This window comes from Amblyraja radiata, chromosome 10 (genome assembly GCF_010909765.2).
Source record: "Amblyraja radiata isolate CabotCenter1 chromosome 10, sAmbRad1.1.pri, whole genome shotgun sequence".
Lineage (NCBI taxonomy): Eukaryota > Metazoa > Chordata > Chondrichthyes > Rajiformes > Rajidae > Amblyraja > Amblyraja radiata.
Genome location: NC_045965.1, coordinates 42,907,446 through 42,928,164, shown reverse-complemented (window position 1 = coordinate 42,928,164; position 20,719 = coordinate 42,907,446). Strand labels below are relative to the sequence as shown.

General features: G+C 35.9%; 1 protein-coding gene across 2 annotated transcripts in view; it reads left to right on the top strand.

The window, feature by feature from the left end:
* The window catches only part of LOC116977849 (nuclear autoantigenic sperm protein), a 35,974-nt gene that overhangs the window by 6,978 nt on the left and 8,277 nt on the right, over positions 1-20,719 (top strand). For both annotated transcript variants that reach the window (XM_033028684.1, XM_033028683.1), the window contains exons 2-5: positions 565-675; positions 1,005-1,085; positions 3,118-3,263; positions 19,706-20,296. In XM_033028684.1, the coding sequence (XP_032884575.1) occupies positions 565-675; positions 1,005-1,085; positions 3,118-3,263; positions 19,706-20,296 (929 nt within the window). The remainder of the gene's footprint in view (positions 1-564; positions 676-1,004; positions 1,086-3,117; positions 3,264-19,705; positions 20,297-20,719) is intronic.

The following is a 20,719-nucleotide window of genomic DNA, read 5'->3' as shown; positions in this document are numbered from 1 at the left end:
TGGCAAGACTCTGAACAAAGGCATTGAATTGGAATTGGTTTGTCCATTGTTGTGCTACTGCTGATAACAAATTCTGTTCAAATCAAGTTGCTCTAAATATAAATCCATTTTGTTTTGATGTTGGGCAGAGTCATCGAATGGTCAATCAAATAAGATCAAATAGAACAAGTTGTCCTACAACTTTAGGCTGTGCACCCCATACAGAAGAAGAAGATCTAATGGCAAATGTCTAATTTCTGCAGCAAATACAGCACTTGGTGCCTCACCATGTCAGAGACCCAGATTCCACCCTGACCTCGGCTGACTGAATTTACAAGTTCTCTTTGTGATGGCATGTTTCCTGCCAAATACCTGCAGATTTCTGGGTTAACTGACCTCTGCAAATTGTCCCTAGTGTATAGGGAGTGAATGCAAAAAGTGGGATAACATAGAACTACTGTGAATGAATGGTCAGTATAGATTCAGTTGGCTGAAGGGCCTGTTACCATGCTGTATCTTTCAATCTATCAAGTAGCAAAACTCTGGCAAAAACTGTTTGCTAAAGTAATACCTCTGATTTTATAGAACTGATGTTGGTGTGGAACCTATGAAGTTACTTGGAGTTGGCAAAAGACACATGGTAATGGAAGACTTTGCAGCAGCTGTCAATGCCTTTCAAGATGCATGCAGGCTATTGTAAGTATATTGTGGCATTTCGCAGATATTGTGAAGTTTAAATGAAATGTTTGATTGGTGTTCCTGAAGACTTAATGTGGTGGTTTGCCTCCAGACTAGCAATTTTCTGGATTATTGTATATTGTTTTTCTTTTGAACAGTGTTTGAAAGATGTTTTTGAGTATTTGCAGAACAGGTTTGTTTAAAATAGGTTTGATTTCAAAAGATAATTAATGTTATGACCTACAAGCACAAGCGTATTTTTTTCTCATTAAAATTATAATTTGGACTTCTGTTCAATTTGTGATGAAAGTGATATTGTTTTTTCTTTTATATAAATACAAAAATAGGAGTGCAGCACATGGAGAAATAGCTGATCAATGTGGAGAAGCCTACTTTTGTTATGGAAAAGCTCTTCTGGAGTTAGCAAGGTTGGTTGACAAATGTGATCATTGCTAAGTATCAAGTAGATTTAACCAAAAAAGGGTTCATTTCAATTCTCATAAAACTTATAGCCAATTAAAATATACTGTCTTCACTCCATGTTTTGCCTGTTTAAAATTTTCACCTGTTTTTTCCGATATTAATTTGTACAATCTAGTCCTGTCTTTTGTCCATCTATCCTTTCCAGGTTAGACATGGTCTACTTTTCCATTTCAAAGAGCTGACTACCTGAAGACAATTATGAGAAAGTTTGGATCTGAACCACAGTGCCCTCCATAATGTTTGGGACAAAGACCTATCATTTATTTATTTGCCTCTGTACTCCTCAATTTGAGATTTGTAATAGAAAAAATCGCATGCGGTTAAAGTGTACATTGTCAGATTTTAATGAAGGCCATTTTTATACATTTTGGTTTCAACATGTAGAAATTACACCAGTTTCTCATAAAACATATTTCTCTCCCACCCCCCCAATTTCAATTTTAAGGTTTGGGACACATGTAAATGAAAGTAGTCATTTTTAGTATTTTGGTGCATATCCTTTACATGGAATGACTGCTTGAAGTCTGCGATTCATGAACATCACCAGTTGTTGGGTGTCTTCTCTGGTGATGCTCTGCCAGGCCTGTATTGCAGTCATCTTTAGCTTATGCTTGTTTTGGGGGCTTGTACCTAACAGTTTTCTCTTCAGCATATAAAAGGCATGCACAATTGGGTTCAGATCGGGTGATTGACTTGGCCACTGATTGACAATTTTTTAGCTTTGAAAAACTCCCTTGTTGCTTTAGCAGCATATTTGAGATCATTGTCTTGCTGTAGAATGAACCGCCGGCCAATGATTTTTGAGGCATTTGTTTGAACTTGAACAGATAGGATGTGTATATACACTTCAGAATTCATTATGCTACTACCATCAGCAGTTGTATCACCCATGAAGATAAGTAAGCCATACAGCCCAGGCTATAACATCCCCACCACTGTGATTCACAGATGAGGTGGTATGCTTTGGATCTTGGGCATGTTCCTTCTCTCCTCCATACTTTGCTCTTGCCATTACTCTGATATAAGTTAATCTTTGTCTCATCTGTCCACAAGACCTTTTTCCAGAACTATGGTTGCTCTTTTAAGTACTTCTTGGCAAACTGTAACCTGGCCATCCTATTTTTGCGGCTAACCAGCGGTTTGCATCTTGCAGTGTAGCCTCTGTATTTCTGTTCATGGAGTCTTCTGCGGACAGTGGTCATTGACAAATCCACACCTGAACAGTGTTTCTGATCCGTTGGACAGATGTTTGGGGATTTTTCTTTATTATAGAGAGAATTCTGTCATCAGCTGTGGAGATCTTCCTTGGCCTGCCAGTCCCTTTGCGATTAGTAAGCTCACCAGTGCTCTTTTTCTTCTTAATGATGTTCCAAACAGTTGATTTTGGTAAGCCTAAGGTTTGACTGATGTCTCTAACAGTTTTATTCTTGTTTCTCAGTCTCATAATGGCTTCTTTGACTTTCATTGGCACAACTTTGGTTGATAAGCAGCAATAAAAGTTTGCAAAGGTGATGGGAAGACTGGATGAAAGACTTGGTGCTGAGAGCTCTCTTATACCTGCATCAAGGAGGCAATTAAACACGCCTGAGCAATTACAAATACCTGTGAAGCCATGTGTCCCAAACATTATGGTGCCCTGAAATGGGGGAACTACGTATAAACACAGCTGTCATTTCTACATGGTGAAACCAAAATGTATAAAAATGGCCTTTAATAAAATCTGACAATGTACACTTTAACCACGTGTGATATTTTTCTATTGTAAATCTCAAATTGTGGAGTACAGAGGCAAATAAATAAATGAAGGGTCTTTGTCCCAAACATTATGGAGGGCACTCTAAATTATTTGCTTGTTGAAAACAGGAGCAACTCTTTGGATTCCTCTAATTTGGAAGCATGATTGTTACAGTAGGAAATTGTAGTGTTGTAATTTGGTCCATAAAGCTTGCTATGAAAGGATTTGATGATCTCTTGCAGAATGGAGAGGGGTGTGCTTGGCAATGCCCTTCAAGGGGTTCCTGATGCAGATGATGATGATGATGATGATGACGACGACGACAATGATGAAGAAGAAACGGCAACAGCTGAAGACCCCAAAATAGAAAGTACGGCAAACATGGATGGTGAGTAACTGCCACTTTTGTAACAAATTAGGTTGCTTAGAGGTAGCTTCAGATTGGTACTTGACCTAGTTTTCTCTGCTCATTCTATTGAGACCTCCAGATAGTTGACACGGCACAATTTTGGAGTTGCAATGTTTTTGTTTCCTTTGGAACAGCTTAATTATGATAATGAGAGGCATAATTTTTTCAATTAAATATTGAATGACTGGTATAGTTTAGACAAAAAACAATTTCCTGTGGCTATTCACCTTATCAAACATAGATTAACCCACATACTATCAATTTTCTGTACTTGTTTATGTATGATCCAATTATATTTCTATGGCTGTTTTTTTTGTTTATTTTATTAGAAGTTAATACAGTACAAAACAATACAGTGGCACCTAATTTTAGGTGCCAACTATGTCATACCGTAATCCATTCTATGTACAACCTCTAGTTTTATGTTATGAGAAGGAAGTAAGCAAGACAAGAAAAAGAAAACAATAGAAAGGGGAAAAAGTGGAAAAATAGATGGTAGAGAGTAGAAAAACGTGAAGTGTGTATATAAAAAAGAAAAAAAGAAAAGAAAAAAGAAAAAGGTGGAAAGTAGAAATAGAAGAGAAGGCCCCTTAAAAGAGAATTTTTAAATCTATATTCGGAGATGTAAATCTATCCACGTCATGAACTGAAATCACCAATCCTTATAGTACCGCTGCATCACATGATTCCAAAAAGTCGATGAAAGGAGACCAACTCCTTAAGAATTGGTCATATTTATCTATTAGTCGGAGTCTCATTTCTTCAAGGCGTGCTATGTCCATCATATTCCTAATCCACATTTTAACAGTTGGTATGGTTGTATTTTTCCAAAATTTAAGTATCAATTTCTTTCCAATTATTAATCCATAATTAAAAAAAACATTTTGGTCTTTATTTAAATTGGTATCTTCTCCTATTATTCCAAATATAATCCATTCCATTTTGGGTTCTATTCTTGACTTGAAGAGCTTTGTAAATATATCACTCCAAAATGTATTCAACTTTGTACATCCTACAAATGAATGTGTTATATTAGCGTTTTGAAACAAACATTTATCGCATCTGGGAGAGACGTTTGGATAAAATGTATTCAACCTCGTTTTTGAATAATATAGTCTATGTAATAATTTGAATTGAATTAAATTATGTCTTGCATTAATAGAACAGTTATGTGTATTCATCAAATACTTTTTCCATCTATCCTTCGAGATCTTTATCATTAGCTCATGTTCCCAATCTTCCCTTAGTGCTTCTATTGAGGGTGATTCTCTATATAATATATTATTATAAAAGTATGATATTAATTTTTTTGAATCAGCCTTAATATTCATTGCTTCTTCTAAAGGGTCTAAAAATATAGTTTGACATCTATGTGTATATTTCTTCATAAAGTCACATACCTGTATATATTTAAAATATTGATTATCCTTCAATTTTAATTTTAATTTTAATTGTTGAAATGATAACAGTTTGCCCAATTCATACATATCCCCTACTTTCCTAATCCCCAGTCTATCCCATTGTTGATATGTGTTGTCGATGAGAGAAGGTTTGAATGCGGGGTTGTTCAATAGTGGGGTTAGTACTGATAAATTATTTAATTTCAAGGATACTTTTATTTGTTTCCAAATTCTTATTATATTGTGAATAATTGGGTTCTTCTTATATATTGTATTGTGTTTATTATGTATTGTATTTATTTACCTTTCTTGTACATCAGTGGAGCTGCACACTAAATCTCGTTGCACTGACGTGCAATGACAATAAAAGATATTATTATTATTATTATACTATTCAATTTTATCGGTGAGAGCAGGATCGTTCCTATATCGTGCGGATAGCACTCCTCTTTCTCCATTCTTATCCACTCCAACTGCTGAGTGGAACTATCCAGCCAGTACATTATGTTCTTAATATGCACTGCCCAGTAGTAATACATAAAGTTAGGTAATGATAAACCCCCAACTTCTTTAGATTTGCACAAATGCTTTCGTTGAATTCTATGTGTTCTGTAATCCCATATAAAATTAGTGATAGTGGAATCTAGTTTTTTGAAAAAATATTTTGGAATATATATTGGGATCACTTGAAACAAATATATTAATTGTGGTAAGAAAGTCATTTTTATAGTGTTAATTCTACCTATCAATGAGAGCGGAAGCGTTTTCCAAAATTTAATCATATCATTCAGTTTATTTAATAGTGGTATAAAATTGGCACTAAATAATGATTTGTGTCCTCTCGTAATATGAATACCCAGATACTTGAATTTTTCTGTTGCAATTTTGATGGGGAATTTTAGTAAGTGTCTCGAATCCTGTGGTTTTAAAGACATAATTTCGCTTTTATTCCAATTTATTCTATATCCTGAAAAAGAGCCGAATTCCTCAATTAGTGTTAATAAGGTGGGTATACTCGTTTGTGTATTAGTAATATATAAAAGGATATCATCAGCATATAGTGAAATTTTATTCTTTGAGTCCTTAGTGTTATATCCGTGAATATTCGGGTGATTTCTAATCCTTTCGGCCAATGGTTCTATCATAAGGGCAAATAGCAATGGTGATAAGGCACACCCTTGCCTATTACCCCTCATTCGTAATAAGGTGGATGAGTTGAATGTGCAGATAGCTATTAATGACTATGATATAGTTGGGATCACGGAGACATGGCTCCAGGGTGACCAAGGCTGGGAGCTGAACATCCAGGGATATTCAATATTCAGGAGGGATAGAGAGAAAGGAAAAGGAGGTGGGGTAGCGTTGCTGATTAGAGAGGAGATTAACGCAATGGAAAGGAAGGACATTAGTTTGCAGGATGTGGAATCGGTATGGGTAGAGCTGCGAAACACTAAGGGGCAGAAAACGCTGGTGGGTGTTGTGTACAGGCCACCTAACAGTAGTAGTGAAGTTGAAGATGGTATCAAACAGGAAATTAGAAATGCGTGCGACAAAGGCAAAACCGTTATAATGGGTGACTTCAATCTACATATAGATTGGGTGAATCAAATTGGCAGGGGTGCTGAGGAAGAGGATTTTTTGGAATGTATGCGGGATAGTTATCTAAATCAACATGTAGAGGAACCAACGAGAGAGCAGGCTATTTTAGACTGGGTATTGAGTAATGAGGAAGGGTTAGTTAGCAGTCTTGTTGTACGTGCCCCCTTGGGCAAGAGTGACCATAATATGGTTGAGTTCTTCATTGGGATGGAGAGTGACATTGTTAATTCAGAAACAATGGTTCTGAACTTAAAGAAAGGTAACTTTGAGGGTATGAGACGTGAATTGGCCAAGATTGACTGGCAATTAATTCTAAAAGGGTTGACGGTGGATATGCAATGGAAGACATTTAAAGACTGCATGGATGAACTGCAAAAATTGTTCATCCCAGTTTGGCAAAAGAATAAATCAGGGAAGGTAGTGCATCCGTGGATAACAAGGGAAATCAGGGATAGTATCAAAGCGAAGGATGATGCGTACAAATTAGCTAGAAAAAGCAGCATACCGGAGGACTGGGAGAAATTCAGAGACCAGCAGAGGAGGACAAAGGGCTTAATTAGGAAAGGGAAAATAGATTATGAAAGAAAACTGGCAGGGATCATAAAAACTGACTGCAAAAGTTTTTATAGATATGTGAAAAGAAAGAGATTAGTTAAAACAAATGTAGGTCCCTTGCAGTCAGAAACGGGTGAGTTGATCATGGGGAACAAGGATATGGCGGACCAATTGAATAACTACTTTGGTTCCGTCTTCACTAAGGAAGACATAAATAATCTGCCGGAAATAGCAGGGGACCGCGGGTCAAAGGAGTTGGAGGAATTGAGTGAAATCCAGGTTAGCCGGGAAGTGGTGTTGGGTAAATTAAATGGATTAAAGGCCGATAAATCCCCAGGGCCAGATAGGCTGCATCCCAGAGTACTTAAGGAAGTAGCTCCAGAAATAGTGGATGCATTAGTAATAATCTTTCAAAACTCTTTAGATTCTGGAGTAGTTCCTGAGGATTGGCGGGTAGCAAACGTAACCCCACTTTTTAAGAAGGGAGGGAGAGAGAAAACGGGGAATTACAGACCAGTTAGTCTAACATCGGTAGTGGGGAAACTGCTAGAGTCAGTTATTAAAGATGGGATAGCAGCACATTTGGAAAGTGGTGAAATCATTGGACAAAGTCAGCATGGATTTACGAAAGGTAAATCATGTCTGACGAATCTTATAGAATTTTTCGAGGATGTAACTAGTAGCGTGGATAGGGGAGAACCAGTGGATGTGGTGTATCTGGACTTCCAGAAGGCTTTCGACAAGGTCCCACATAAGAGATTAGTTTACAAACTTAAAGCACACGGCATTGGGGGTTCAGTATTGATGTGGATAGAGAACTGGCTGGCAAACAGGAAGCAAAGAGTAGGAGTAAACGGGTCCTTTTCACAATGGCAGGCAGTGACTAGTGGGGTACCGCAATAGCTGGGACCCCAGCTATTTACAATATATATTAATGATCTGGATGAGGGAATTGAAGGCAATATCTCCAAGTTTGCGGATGACACTAAGCTGGGGGGTAGTGTTAGCTGTGAGGAGGATGCTAGGAGATTGCAAGGTGACTTGGATAGGCTGGGTGAGTGGGCAAATGTTTGGCAGATGCAGTATAATGTGGATAAATGCGAGGTTATCCATTTTGGTGGCAAAAACAGGAAAGCAGACTATTATCTAAATGGTGGCCGACTAGGAAAAGGGGAGATGCAGCGAGACCTGGGTGTCATGGTACACCAGTCATTGAAAGTGGGCATGCAGGTGCAGCAGGCAGTGAAGAAAGCGAATGGTATGTTAGCTTTCATAGCAAAAGGATTTGAGTATAGGAGCAGGGAGGTTCTACTGCAGTTGTACAGGGTCTTGGTGAGACCACACCTGGAGTATTGCGTACAGTTTTGGTCTCCAAATCTGAGGAAGGACATTATTGCCATAGAGGGAGTGCAGAGAAGGTTCACCAGACTGATTCCTGGGATGTCAGGACTGTCTTATGAAGAAAGACTGGATAGACTTGGTTTATACTCTCTAGAATTTAGGAGATTGAGAGGGGATCTTATAGAAACTTACAAAATTCTTAAGGGGTTGGACAGGCTAGATGCAGGAAGATTGCTCCTGATGTTGGGGAAGTCCAGGACAAGGGGTCACAGCTTAAGGATAAGGGGGAAATCCTTTAAAACCGAGATGAGAAGAACTTTTTTCACACAGAGAGTGGTGAATCTCTGGAACTCCCTGCCACAGAGGGTAGTCGTGGCCAGTTCATTGGCTATATTTAAGAGGGAGTTAGATGTGGCCCTTGTGGCTAAGGGGATCAGAGGGTATGGAGAGAAGGCAGGTACGGGATACTGAGTTGGATGATCAGCCATGATCATATTGAATGGCGGTACAGGCGCGAAGGGCCGAATGGCCTACTCCTGCACCTAATTTCTATGTTTCTATGTTTCTATAAGTAAAATTTTGGAGATAGCGTATTGTTAGTTAGTATTCTTGCCGTAGGTCTATCGTAAAGTAGTTTAACCCATCTAATAAAATTCTCTCCCATATTGAATTTTTGGAGTACCTTGTATAAATACTGCCATCCTACTTGATCAAATGCCTTCTCTGCATCCAGCGTGACAACTGAAATATCTTCATTGTCCTCATTATGAGAGTACATTATATTGAAAAGCCTTCTCAAATTATTAAATGATTGTCTTTTGGGTATAAATCTCGTTTGATCCGTATTTATTAAATTGTTAATATAATTATTTAGCCTTCTAGCTAGAATCTTTGCTAAAATTTTCTGATCCGTATTTAGTAGTGAAATGGCTCTATAAGAACCCGGTTCATCTAAATCTTTTTTTTTTTTGGTATAAGTGTTATTGTTGCTTCTGCTAGGGTTTCTGGTAGTTTATTTTCAGTATAGGCCTGCGTGTATAAATTGAATAATCTTGGTACAATTGACTCCTGAAATCTTTTATAAAATTCATTACTAAAACCGTCTGGTCCTGGGGTCTTCCCATTTTTCAGTGAGTTTATTATTTGTTTTATTTCTTCATTAGTAATCCGTGCTCCTAATTACTCTTGTTCTAAACTATCCAATTTTGGGAGCTTGCAATTATCTAAAAAATTAGTGATTTTACTTACATCTGTATTTATTTTAGATGTATATAAACTGTGATAAAATTGGGCAAACCTCTTATTAATATCCTTAGGCAGTGTTAAAAACTCACCCTTATCCGATTTAATTTTAGTAATAGTTTTTTCCTTTTCTCGTTGCTTCAGTTGCCTCGCAAGTAGTTTATGTGGCTTATCCCCAAATTCGAAGTGTGCTTGTTTTGTAATTTGGAATAATCTTATTACTCTAGCCGATAGTATTCTATTCACTTTATATTTCAATAAAGTTATCTTATTATGTTTATTTATGGTTGGGTCAGTTGCATTGTCCAGTTCTAGTAGTTTTATTTTCTGTTCTATCCGCTGAGGTTCTCTTTTATTTTCCTTATTTTGAAAACTTTGGTATGAAATTATGACACCGCGAATATATGCCTTGAAGGTTTCCCATAATAGCGGTGCAGAAATACCCGGCGTGTCATTTATTTCGAAAAAAAGTTTTATTTGTTCTTTTATATACTCATAACCCTGCGGGTTATTTAATATATGTACATTGAATCTCCAAAAAGGTTTTATACTCGGCATTCCCTCAATTTTAAGTATAAAAGTCAATGGTGAATGATCAGAAATAATACTATTATGATATGATGGTTTATTCGTATACGGGATTAATTTTGTGTCCAATAAAAAATAGTCAATTCGTGAATAAGTTTTGTGAACTGATGAATAAAATGAGTATTCCCTACCACTTGGATTTGCTATTCTCCAAATATCAGCTATGTTATTATTTTTTATATAAGTATTTAAAAATTCACAGGTCTTAGTTTTAACAAGAAGCTTCCCTAGCTTTATTGATTTATCTAAGTATGGATCTATAACACAGTTAAAATCTCCCCCCATTATTATATTTTGATAATTATGCTCTGCGATTAAATCTATTATTTTCCTAAAAAATTGTGGGTTATCAAAATTAGGCGCGTAAATATTTATCATAGTTAATGGTGTATTGTAAATTTCTCCCGTGACTATAACATATCTTCCCTCTTTATCAGATATAGATTTCTTTAATTTAAAAGGTATACCCTTCCGAATTATAATAGCCGTGCCTCTTGCTTTAGAGGTGAATGAGGAGTAATAGGTTTGACCTATCCAATTTGCTCTTAATCTGATCTGAGTTTGCTGTTTCAGATGTGTCTCTTGTAGGAAAGCAATATCCATATTTAATGATTTTAATTGTGCCAGAATTTTACCCCTCTTAATTCGCTCATTCGCACCTCTGATGTTCCAACTACAGAAGGTGAGACCTCCGATATTTATTCGACTATTATCTTGCATTGGCTATTATTACCAGACTGTATGATTCATGTGATGCAGCCAAGTACCTCGGAATCCCGAATCCAGAGTTGTCCTTCATAATTTCTACAGTAGTTTTACATCTCCTGACACTATTAAACATAATTAAGGGAAAGAGAAAAACATAAAATAAAGTGTACATAAAAATTATTAAGTCATACAACACATAATTGTGAATAAACAAAAAAAGTGAATGTAATTTATCAAAAAAGCGATAAATTACAAAAAAGCCACCTAAGGTAGCTAGGTTTGTTTTTAAATTGACCTCCGTCGATGAGATTATGCACTGGGCCTTATCCCCCTATTAGAATTTGACCCAACGTTAGTCGGTTCCCTCTAATTGTTACCAAAATTATCATATCAGGTCAGTTAATCGCTGAACAGTTTAAAATAAAATAAAATAAAATAAAAGGGAAGGTAGAAGATTTGGATTAAAATAAAATAAATTATGGGTTAAAGTACCTCGTCAATAATTACACTTTTCATTTACCTGTTAATTCATAATTAGTATTTAGTATTTGAAATATATGTCTAACCGGACTTCCGGTGGCGCTATGGAGTAGGAGAGACTCGCGCCAACTAGCTCCGTGGAAAAAACGGGAGGAAAAGACAGATCCTACCTGCAGAAAACGGGACCGATTGTTTTGCACTAAGCCCGTGACGTCATCAGGCGCGCGACACCGGCAGTATGTCGACTCAACATACTCCCCCCCCCACAAGGCAAAAAACGGCAAGACTAAAGAGGTAGGCCCAACTGAAGCCTCGGCCTCAGGTTTAACAGCATCCCGAGAAGACATCTCAAAGAAGAAGAAAAAGACTGAGATGGAAGAATTAAAAACGTTCCTTAAGGAGGAACTTAAAAATCTTAGACAGAACTTTCAAGAGGTTAAAGAGGAGCTAGCATCTTTTAAAAAAGAAATGATAGAACAAATTAAAGAAGATGTTACAGAGATTGTACACGAAGTCCTTGAAGACTGGAAATTAGAAATGGAAAGAAATATGACTCAAAATGCTGAAGAAGTAAATGAAAAACTGAATAAGATGGAATCCAGATTTGATTCTAAACTTGAACCTATTCTCCTGACATTAAACCAACACTACAAGATTGTAAAAGAACTTGAGGAACTTGCTGAGACAAGCACCGCAACTACAAAACAACTCATCACTGAGAACCAACGCCTATCAAAGTTATTGTATCAAATAACTGAAAAATGTACAGATTTGGAGGGACGACAGAGGCGTCAGAACTTAAGAATCGTGGGCATCCAGGAAGGCAGAGAGGGGACTCGTGACCCCCGTGAATTTGCTGCAGAAGTACTGAAAACAATTTTGAACCTGGATCAGGCGCCATTACTTGCCCGAGCGCACAGAGTGCCGGGACGTCCCCCAAAGGTGGGCGACCGACCAAGAATAATGATAGTAAAGGTCCAATATGACCATGTATTGGATGACATGATGAGGAAAATTGGCAAAAGCAGAAATCTTGTATATGAAGGAGACAAGATTAGCGTATTCAGAGATTACCCTGTGGAAGTTGCTAAGAAAAGAGCGTTGTTCACAGAAACAAGAAGAATACTGAAGAACATAAAGAATCTGAGATATGGACTGTTATACCCCGCAACACTGAGAGTCAGTTACGAGAAGAAGGAATACTTCTTCATCAAGCACACGGAAGCATTTGAATTTGCCAAGAACGTCGAGGACAAGATCGAAGATTGAAAAATATTCAACTCTTAACACCTACCTATCTCGCAGAGAAGATATGGAACTCTAAACTTTAAACTATTATATTTAAGAGTTGCCTAAAATTCGCAATAAGAATTGGGTATATTTCCTGCAACGGATATATAATACTAACATTCTAGTACTAACCTCTAACAACTATTAATAATCAAGAATATTAACTAACACTAACTAATGATAATAAGATTATTTAGATTATTTAAGAATTAATTAAAAGTATGAAATATAAGTAAAGTATGATTCAGGTATTTTATAATGAGAAATGTTTGATGGCTCTCTCTCTGATGTTTTCGTTTTTGATTATTCTTTGATAAATGTTTATATTATACAAAACTAACATTTCAATTTGAGACTACTAATTATACCATTAATGGAATATAATTAATATTTCTTTCCCCCCACAAATTGTATGCATCGAATTGGAAACTTTCCTTTCAAGGAAAGTACGGAGCTAGTATTTTTATAAACCAAAAGCTAAGGAAGTCCATAGATGCTTAGCCACATTAGGGTGGCTATCACTAACTGCACTAATTGTAGTTGTAGTTGCTTTTCTTTTTTACTTTCCACACTTTACTAACCCTATTTGCTATCACCTTTTTTATCTTATATCATATTATATTTTGTATTTGGAATGGAATTGCATATTTTATTTAAGGAGATATGTTCGGATGGAAAACAGACGTGACCTAAAATTCATCTACCTGAAGTTCAAGTATAAGGTAGGGTTGAGTGTGCTGAATCATCTGCTCTACCACTTAATCACAAGATGCAAGACATGAATATAAAAATTGGGGGTGAGGGAATTAAATTCTGTAGTTGGAATGTTAAGGGAATTAATGAACCTATCAAGAGAGGCAAAGTGTTAGCTCATTTAAAATCATTGAAAACAGATATAATATTTCTCCAGGAGACACATCTTAAAAAGGAAGCACAACACAGATTGAAAGCAAAATGGATTGCTAAAGCGTACCACTCTTCATTCTCACATAAATCAAGAGGTGTTGCAATATTAATTCGTAAAGGTATACCCTTTAAACATATATCAACGATAGAAGACATTGAAGGCAGATATATTGTAATAATAGGGGAGTTATACTTAAAAAAGGTGACTCTCCTCAATGTGTATGACCAAATTTTGATAGCCCTCTGTTTTTTAAGAGAATTCTTAACAATATCCCGGAAGGTACACAACAAAACTTAATAATCGGTGGAGATTTAAATTGTACTTTGGATGCTTGTTTGGATAGATCATCAACTCAAAGAAAACTAAAATTTCGATCAAGTGAATTTTTAAATTCATACATTAATACTACTAATATTAAGGACGTTTGGAGAATTGAAAATCCATCGGGCCGAGAATATTCATTTTACTCACCAGTACATAAAACTTACTCAAGGATAGACTATTTTTTAGTAGATTCAAAACTTATCCCATTTACCTATAACTCACAATATCATAACATCATAATCTCAGACCACGCCCCATTAACATTTATGATCAAAGTAAACGGAATGGCAGAGACACAGTCACAATGGAGATTTAATCCCCAAATCTTAAAAGATAAGTCATGTAATGAATATCTAGTAAAACAGATTAAAATGTTTTTTGAGGCTAACGATAGCCCTGAAATCTCTGCCTCCCTTCTTTGGGAAACATTTAAAGCATTTGTACGAGGAGCATTAATTTCTTCCCAATCATTTTTTAATAAAGAGAATAGGGCCAAACAACAGAAACTGGAAATGGAAATAAAGCAATTAGACACAGAAAATGCAGCAGCACCATCCACGATAAAACACAATAAAATTGCAGTATTGAAATATAAATTAAACAAGATTTATTCAGACCAAGTTATAAAACTTTATCAACATACAAAACAATTAAATTTTGAATTTGGTGACAAACCACAAAAACTATTAGCGCGTCAACTTCGCAAATTGGACGGGGAAAAAACAATATACAAAATTAGAACAGATAAGGGAGAAACATTAACACTGCCTAAAGATATTAATGATAGATTTCTACAATACTACCAAAAATTGTATTCATCTAAAATAACAGAACAATCAACTGGAATGGAAACATTTTTACAGAATTGTAAGTTTGCGGGTCTAGATCAGAAAGAGAGAGAATTGATAGGGGCTGAAATTACGATAAAAGACATTGAAGAATCAATAAAGTCCTTAAAAAACGGAAAGTCGGCAGGACCCGATGGTCTAAATTCGGAATTTTATTAAAAAAATTATGATTTGCTTTCCCCACGCCTACAGACAATGTACAAATACGCTTATACTCAACAGAAACTCCCAGAAACTCTAAATGAATCTACAATCATACTTATACCAAAAACGGACAAGGATCTTGAAGACCCAGGTTCATACAGAGCTATAGCCCTATTAAATACTGATCAGAAAATATTAACTAAGATTCTATCTAATAGATTGAGCTTAGTGATCAGCAAATTAATACATCCCGACCAAACAGGGTTTATCCCCAAACGGTATTCATTTTATAATCTGAGAAGATTATTTAATATTATATACTCCAATAGAATCCCTAACGCAGAGCTAGCAATTATCTCGTTAGATGCTGAAAAAGCATTTGACCAGGTAGAATGGCCATATTTATTTTCGGTGATGGAAAAATTTCAACTAGGAGAGAAGTACTGTACATGGGTTAAATTGTTATATTCTAATCCAACAGCTAGAATATTAACAAACAAAATGTTATCAACTAAATTTAATCTCTCTAGAGGCTGTAGACAAGGATGCTCACTATCCCCACTATTATTTGCTCTTGCAATCGAACCCCTAGCAGAAAGCGTTAGAAACCATCCAGGAATATTTGGATACAATACTAGAGACACAAGGAATAAAATCTCCTTATATGCAGATGATATACTAATATATATTACAAAATTAGAAACTAGTATTCCAAACCTATTAAATCTAATAACTCAATTTGGTCAGTTTTCAGGATATAGAATCAATTGGAATAAAAGCAAAAATCATGCCAATAACAAAATTCAATTTACATACAATACAACAATCCACTTTTAAAATAGTTAAAGATAAATTTAAATACTTAGGAATCTATGTAACTAAGACATACCTCTTTATTTAAACTAAATTTCCCACCCTTACTGAATAAACTACATAAGAATATTCAATACTGGAAAACACTCCCCATTTCTATGCTTGGGAGAATTAATGCTATAAAAATGATTTTTTTACCGCAACTGCTGTACCTACTTCAATTAATTCCGATATATATCCCAAAAACTTTTTTCAAAAAAGTCGATTCCATTGTTACAAGTTTTGTCTGGGATTATAAGAATCATAGAATAAGTAAAAAACATTTATGTAAATCAAAGATAAATGGAGGTCTGGCTTTGCCAAATTTCTTATTTTATTTTTGGGCAGTCCATATTAAAAACATGAATTTCTGGCTGGAAGAAATGGATCAACAACCAGATTGGCTAAGGATGGAAAAGGAAGACTGTCTACCTTTTGAAATTGGACCGATCATATTTGCCCCCACAAAACTGCACAAAAAAACCTATAAAGAAAACCCCATAATACATAGTGGAATACGAATTTGGAAACAAATAAAAAAAGATTTAAAATTTAATAATATACCACTCTGCCTTCCCATTGTAAATAATCCTTTATTCAAATCATCCTTTATGGACAAAGGTTTCACACAATGGAAAAATTATGGAATCAAAAATATAGGACATCTTTATGGGAAAGGTACTTTTCTTTCATTTCATGAGTTACAACAGAATTATGGACTGCACTCAAATAATTTCTTCAGATATCTACAAATTAGAGATTATGTTAAATCTAATACACAAGTTTACAGGAATAGGGAATCAGAAATTCTTGATGAATGTCTGAACAACCATCCTAATACTGAAAAACTAATAGCTTATATTTATAACACCCTACTAAATAACGAGGTACCACCGACCGAACCATATAGATACAAATGGGAAAATGAAATAGGTCATCCTATCACGAAAGATATGTGGGACGAAAGTTTACAACAAATACATCAATGTTCATTAAATGCCAGACATACTTTAATACAATTCAAGGTCTTACATAGACTACACTTCTCTAAAATAAAACTAAATAGAATCTTCCCACAAATCTCTCCTATTTGTGATAAATGTCTACATTTAGAGGCTAATTTAACACATACGTTTGCAAACTGTATAAAACTTAAACATTTCTGGACTGATATTTTTGAAATAACTTCAGAAGTTATTAATACAAAACTGGACCCAGACACAAAGTTAATAATACTTGGAATATCAGAACAAAGCTTAACATTCACAACAAACCAAAGAAACTTCCTCAATTACAGTATAATAACTGGAAAAAAATTAATATTAAAATTTTGGAAAGGCCCTACAACCCCCACAATTAAAATGTGGATTACGGAAATGTCGGAGACCCTATACTTAGAAAGAATTAGACTTGTCTTAATGGACAAACAAGATCTTTTCCATAAAATTTGGGCTCCATTCATTAACTATCTGAAGGGATAGATTGGCACAGCACGAGGACCCAGCTGAAACTTGAACTCAGGAATAGATGAAAAACTATACTTTATAACCTACGAACCTATCTCCATTGATGTATTACAGGTAACCCATTCCACCTCCCCTGTTTTTCTGTTGTGTTTTTTTTTTGCTTTCTTTTTTATTTGTAACTTTCTACCCTCTCTTTTTCTCTCTTTCTATAAAAAATAAAAACACTAGAAGCAGAAGTAATTGATAATGGAAAATTTTAATAATGTATGACTGATGTATATGAAAAGTTTTTTTTACTATAATATGTAACTACATTTTATAATATGTCTACTTCTAATAAATAAATAAATAAATAAATAAATAAAAAAAGATGATATATGTCTAACCTCCCCCATCCTTCCTGCTATATAGTTAGTCGTGTTAGTATAGTATAGTTAGTTGAGTTTATTGCGCGTAAGTGGTTAATTAGTTAGTTAGTTATATATATAAATAATAGGTCATATAGTGTGGAACAGATGCCTCATATCATGGCCATTTCAAAAGGAGACGGTCTCATAGTTCTCCGTGCTGAGGGGTTTGGTGACGAGCTTGCGACCTTGAGCTTCCATCTGTGCTTTCAGTTCAGAAGTTTAATTCGGCCTCTGTTATTGAACAACACATTGTTGCCAGAGAAGCCTGTCTGGTAACCATCTGAAGCGTTCTAGTGTCTTAATTGAAACAGAAAAAACAAAGTTCCACAGATAAAATGTCTATGTTCCTCCTTGAATTTTGTTTAAAATCTCCTGGGCGTATTTGCAAGCAGAGTCCGGGTCCGTGAATGAGCGTTGCTTGGCATTAAACGTAATTAGCATTTTCACTGGATAGATCACGCCATAACGAACTTCAGAATGTCCATATAAAATACTGCTTGCCCTTTTAAACTCGCGTCTTTTTGCCAAAATTTCCAGAGGATAATCCCTGTAGAATCTTACGATATTATCAGTAAATGTAAGATTTTCTCCATAGGTTATCTTCTTTAATAGAGTTTCCAAAGTTGAAATATCCAGGAACTTTACAATAATTTGCCTTGGTTTAGCATTATCATGTTTTTGGAAGCGACCCACTCGATGAGCCAGATCTATCTTTGGTTTTTCTGGAAGTTTGAAAACATCTTTAAGTAGATTAGTAATAAAATCACGCATTTGAAGGCCGTGTTCAGCACCCTCTTTAACTCCTACTATTCTCAAATTTTGCCTCCTTGACCTGGCCTCTAAATCTTGACATTTCTCATTCAGTTTATTCGTTAGCTCCCAATTCGTATCGTGTTGTTTTTTCAGCCCTTGTATTTCTTGGCTCATCTGTTCCATTTCACCATCCATCTCTTCCATCAATTTTTCCGAGTCTGTTAATTGCTTCAGCAGGGTGTCATGTTTATTGTTATAATCTTTCTGCATACTTTCCAATTCCTTCGCAGTCCTGGACTCCAAATCTTTAAACTGCTGGTTCAGGGCTACATAAAGCTCTTTTACTTCTCCGCAGCTATTATCAATTTTCTTAGAAAGATTGCCCTCCATAGTGGAGAAGTTGTTCTGAATTGTAGAATTCATTTTGGCAAATTGCTTCTGAAGAACTTTAGTAATGTCTTTAAGAATATTAGCTCTTACCGTTTCTTCCCAGCTTTTCATTTCTTTCTCCTTTGTATCACTTCTCGCAGCCATATCGCTTGTAGGTTGTTGAGGTTCCAGCTCCTCTTCCAGACTTTCAAAAGTGAGTTCCGGGGTGGTTTCAAGCTCATCCAGAGCTTTTTGGAGCTGGAAACTGATTGTAGTCTTCTTGGGTCCTCTCTGACCTCTTCTCTTTCTCATCCAGTTTTTACGATAAGATCGTTTTAAATCCCAAATCCACCGGTACTGTTTGATGGAGTCAGTACCCTCGACGTTCAGCAAACCTGATAAGATTTTTTAACCCGATCCTGGCATGGGAGTTGACTTTAAACACGATTTGTCTGGAGGAGAGCTCAGTGCAGCTGCCTTCACTGCTTCATAGCAGCCACCGGAAGAGCTATTTCTATTTCTATGGCTTTTGACGTAAAATTCAGTTTTTAAAAAGAGTGTGTTGGAGGGAACTGCAGATGCTAGTTTAAACTGAGGATGGACACAAACTGGAGTAACTCGGGGACAGGCAGCATCTCTGGAGAGAAAGAACGGGCGATGTTTCGGGTCGAGACCCTTCTTCAGACGAGACACACTCCAAATTTGTGGTCAGTTTGGTTTAAACTGAAACAATGGGACAATTGGCCATTAAAATGGTAATGGAATTATGGGAATATTTTCAGATTTTTACTAGTGATAATGTAGAATTCCATATCTTTGTTCTTTTTCCTATCCTTGCCAAATTGCATTTGGAATTTAGTCACTTGGTATGATAAGTTTAATGTTGCATTGATTTGGATTTAGAATTAAAGTTTTGACTTAATTTCTGTTAGATGAACCCGTGCAAAAATGGAGATGGAATTGCCAAGATTGATTACCTACGTCTCCCTTAATTTGACACATCTTTAAACCTTTCATTCTACATAGTTTTTCCCTATTATGCAACTTTTCAATTGTAGCAATATTTTTTTTAAAATCAAAATGACTGCATCATTGATACCAGCATTGGGAACTCCAATTTTGTATTTTTCCCTTAATGTGTATAGAAAAAGAGAGGGAGGAATTGAGGGAACAGGTGTATGCAGCATTGGCTGAAGAAGAGGATAAGCCAACAGAAACCAAGATACCAACTGAAAATGTGTCTAGTGATCAGGATGTAGTCCATGAAGAACCAACGAGTCCAGAGAAAACTAAAGTCAACTATCCTGCAGTAGATTCCTGTACAGCTGTAAGTGAAAAGGGGATGGAAACTGAAATATTAGGTGATTGTGATGAAGATGATAAAAATGAACCAATGGATGTAGAAGATTCCCATCAGAAGAGTGGTGATGGTGCCAAGGAGGATGTGAAGAAAATCCTGGAGGATAAAACCATTACTGGTGAAGAGGTTACTGTACCAGAGGAGGGTGAGAATGCAACTGCTGATGCATCACTGGAAAGTGTTGGCAAAATTGAACAAGAAGGAAAAATATCTCTTCCCTTGCAAAAAGACATTGAGGATGATCAGGACAAAGCTGAGAAACCAGCACAAGCAAATCTGATATATGCTGACAGTGAAGAAAAAGTCTCGGTTGAGAAGATTGATGGTGAACAAGGTGGAAACCCAGGCTGTGAGGAACCAATAGAAGAGGGTGAAGGTATAATCTAGAGGACAAGGTCTGATTAACAATTGGCAGTTAAATTGGCATAGAACTTCATAAATGCCTGTCTTGGTAGCCACTTAATGGGTGCAGGTATCCAAATGCTCTAAGCATTTGGTACATTGTCCACTTGCACTACACTATGAAAAGCATGCCTGAAAGTGTTTTTAAACTTTTACTATTCACTTGGTATAAAACTGGTTTCATGGGAGTTGCAAACTTTGGCACCAATCACTGGTAATATTACCGCAGGTATTATTATTTTTTCCATTTAAAAAACATTTTGTGTAATGCATTGAATCATGATGGAAAAGGGCTATAACAAGTAGCTTCAACTGAACATTAATGCACATTTTAAATTGATTAAAGACTAAAGATCATTTGTGAAGTAATGAAAGATTTAAATTTCAGGGGACATTT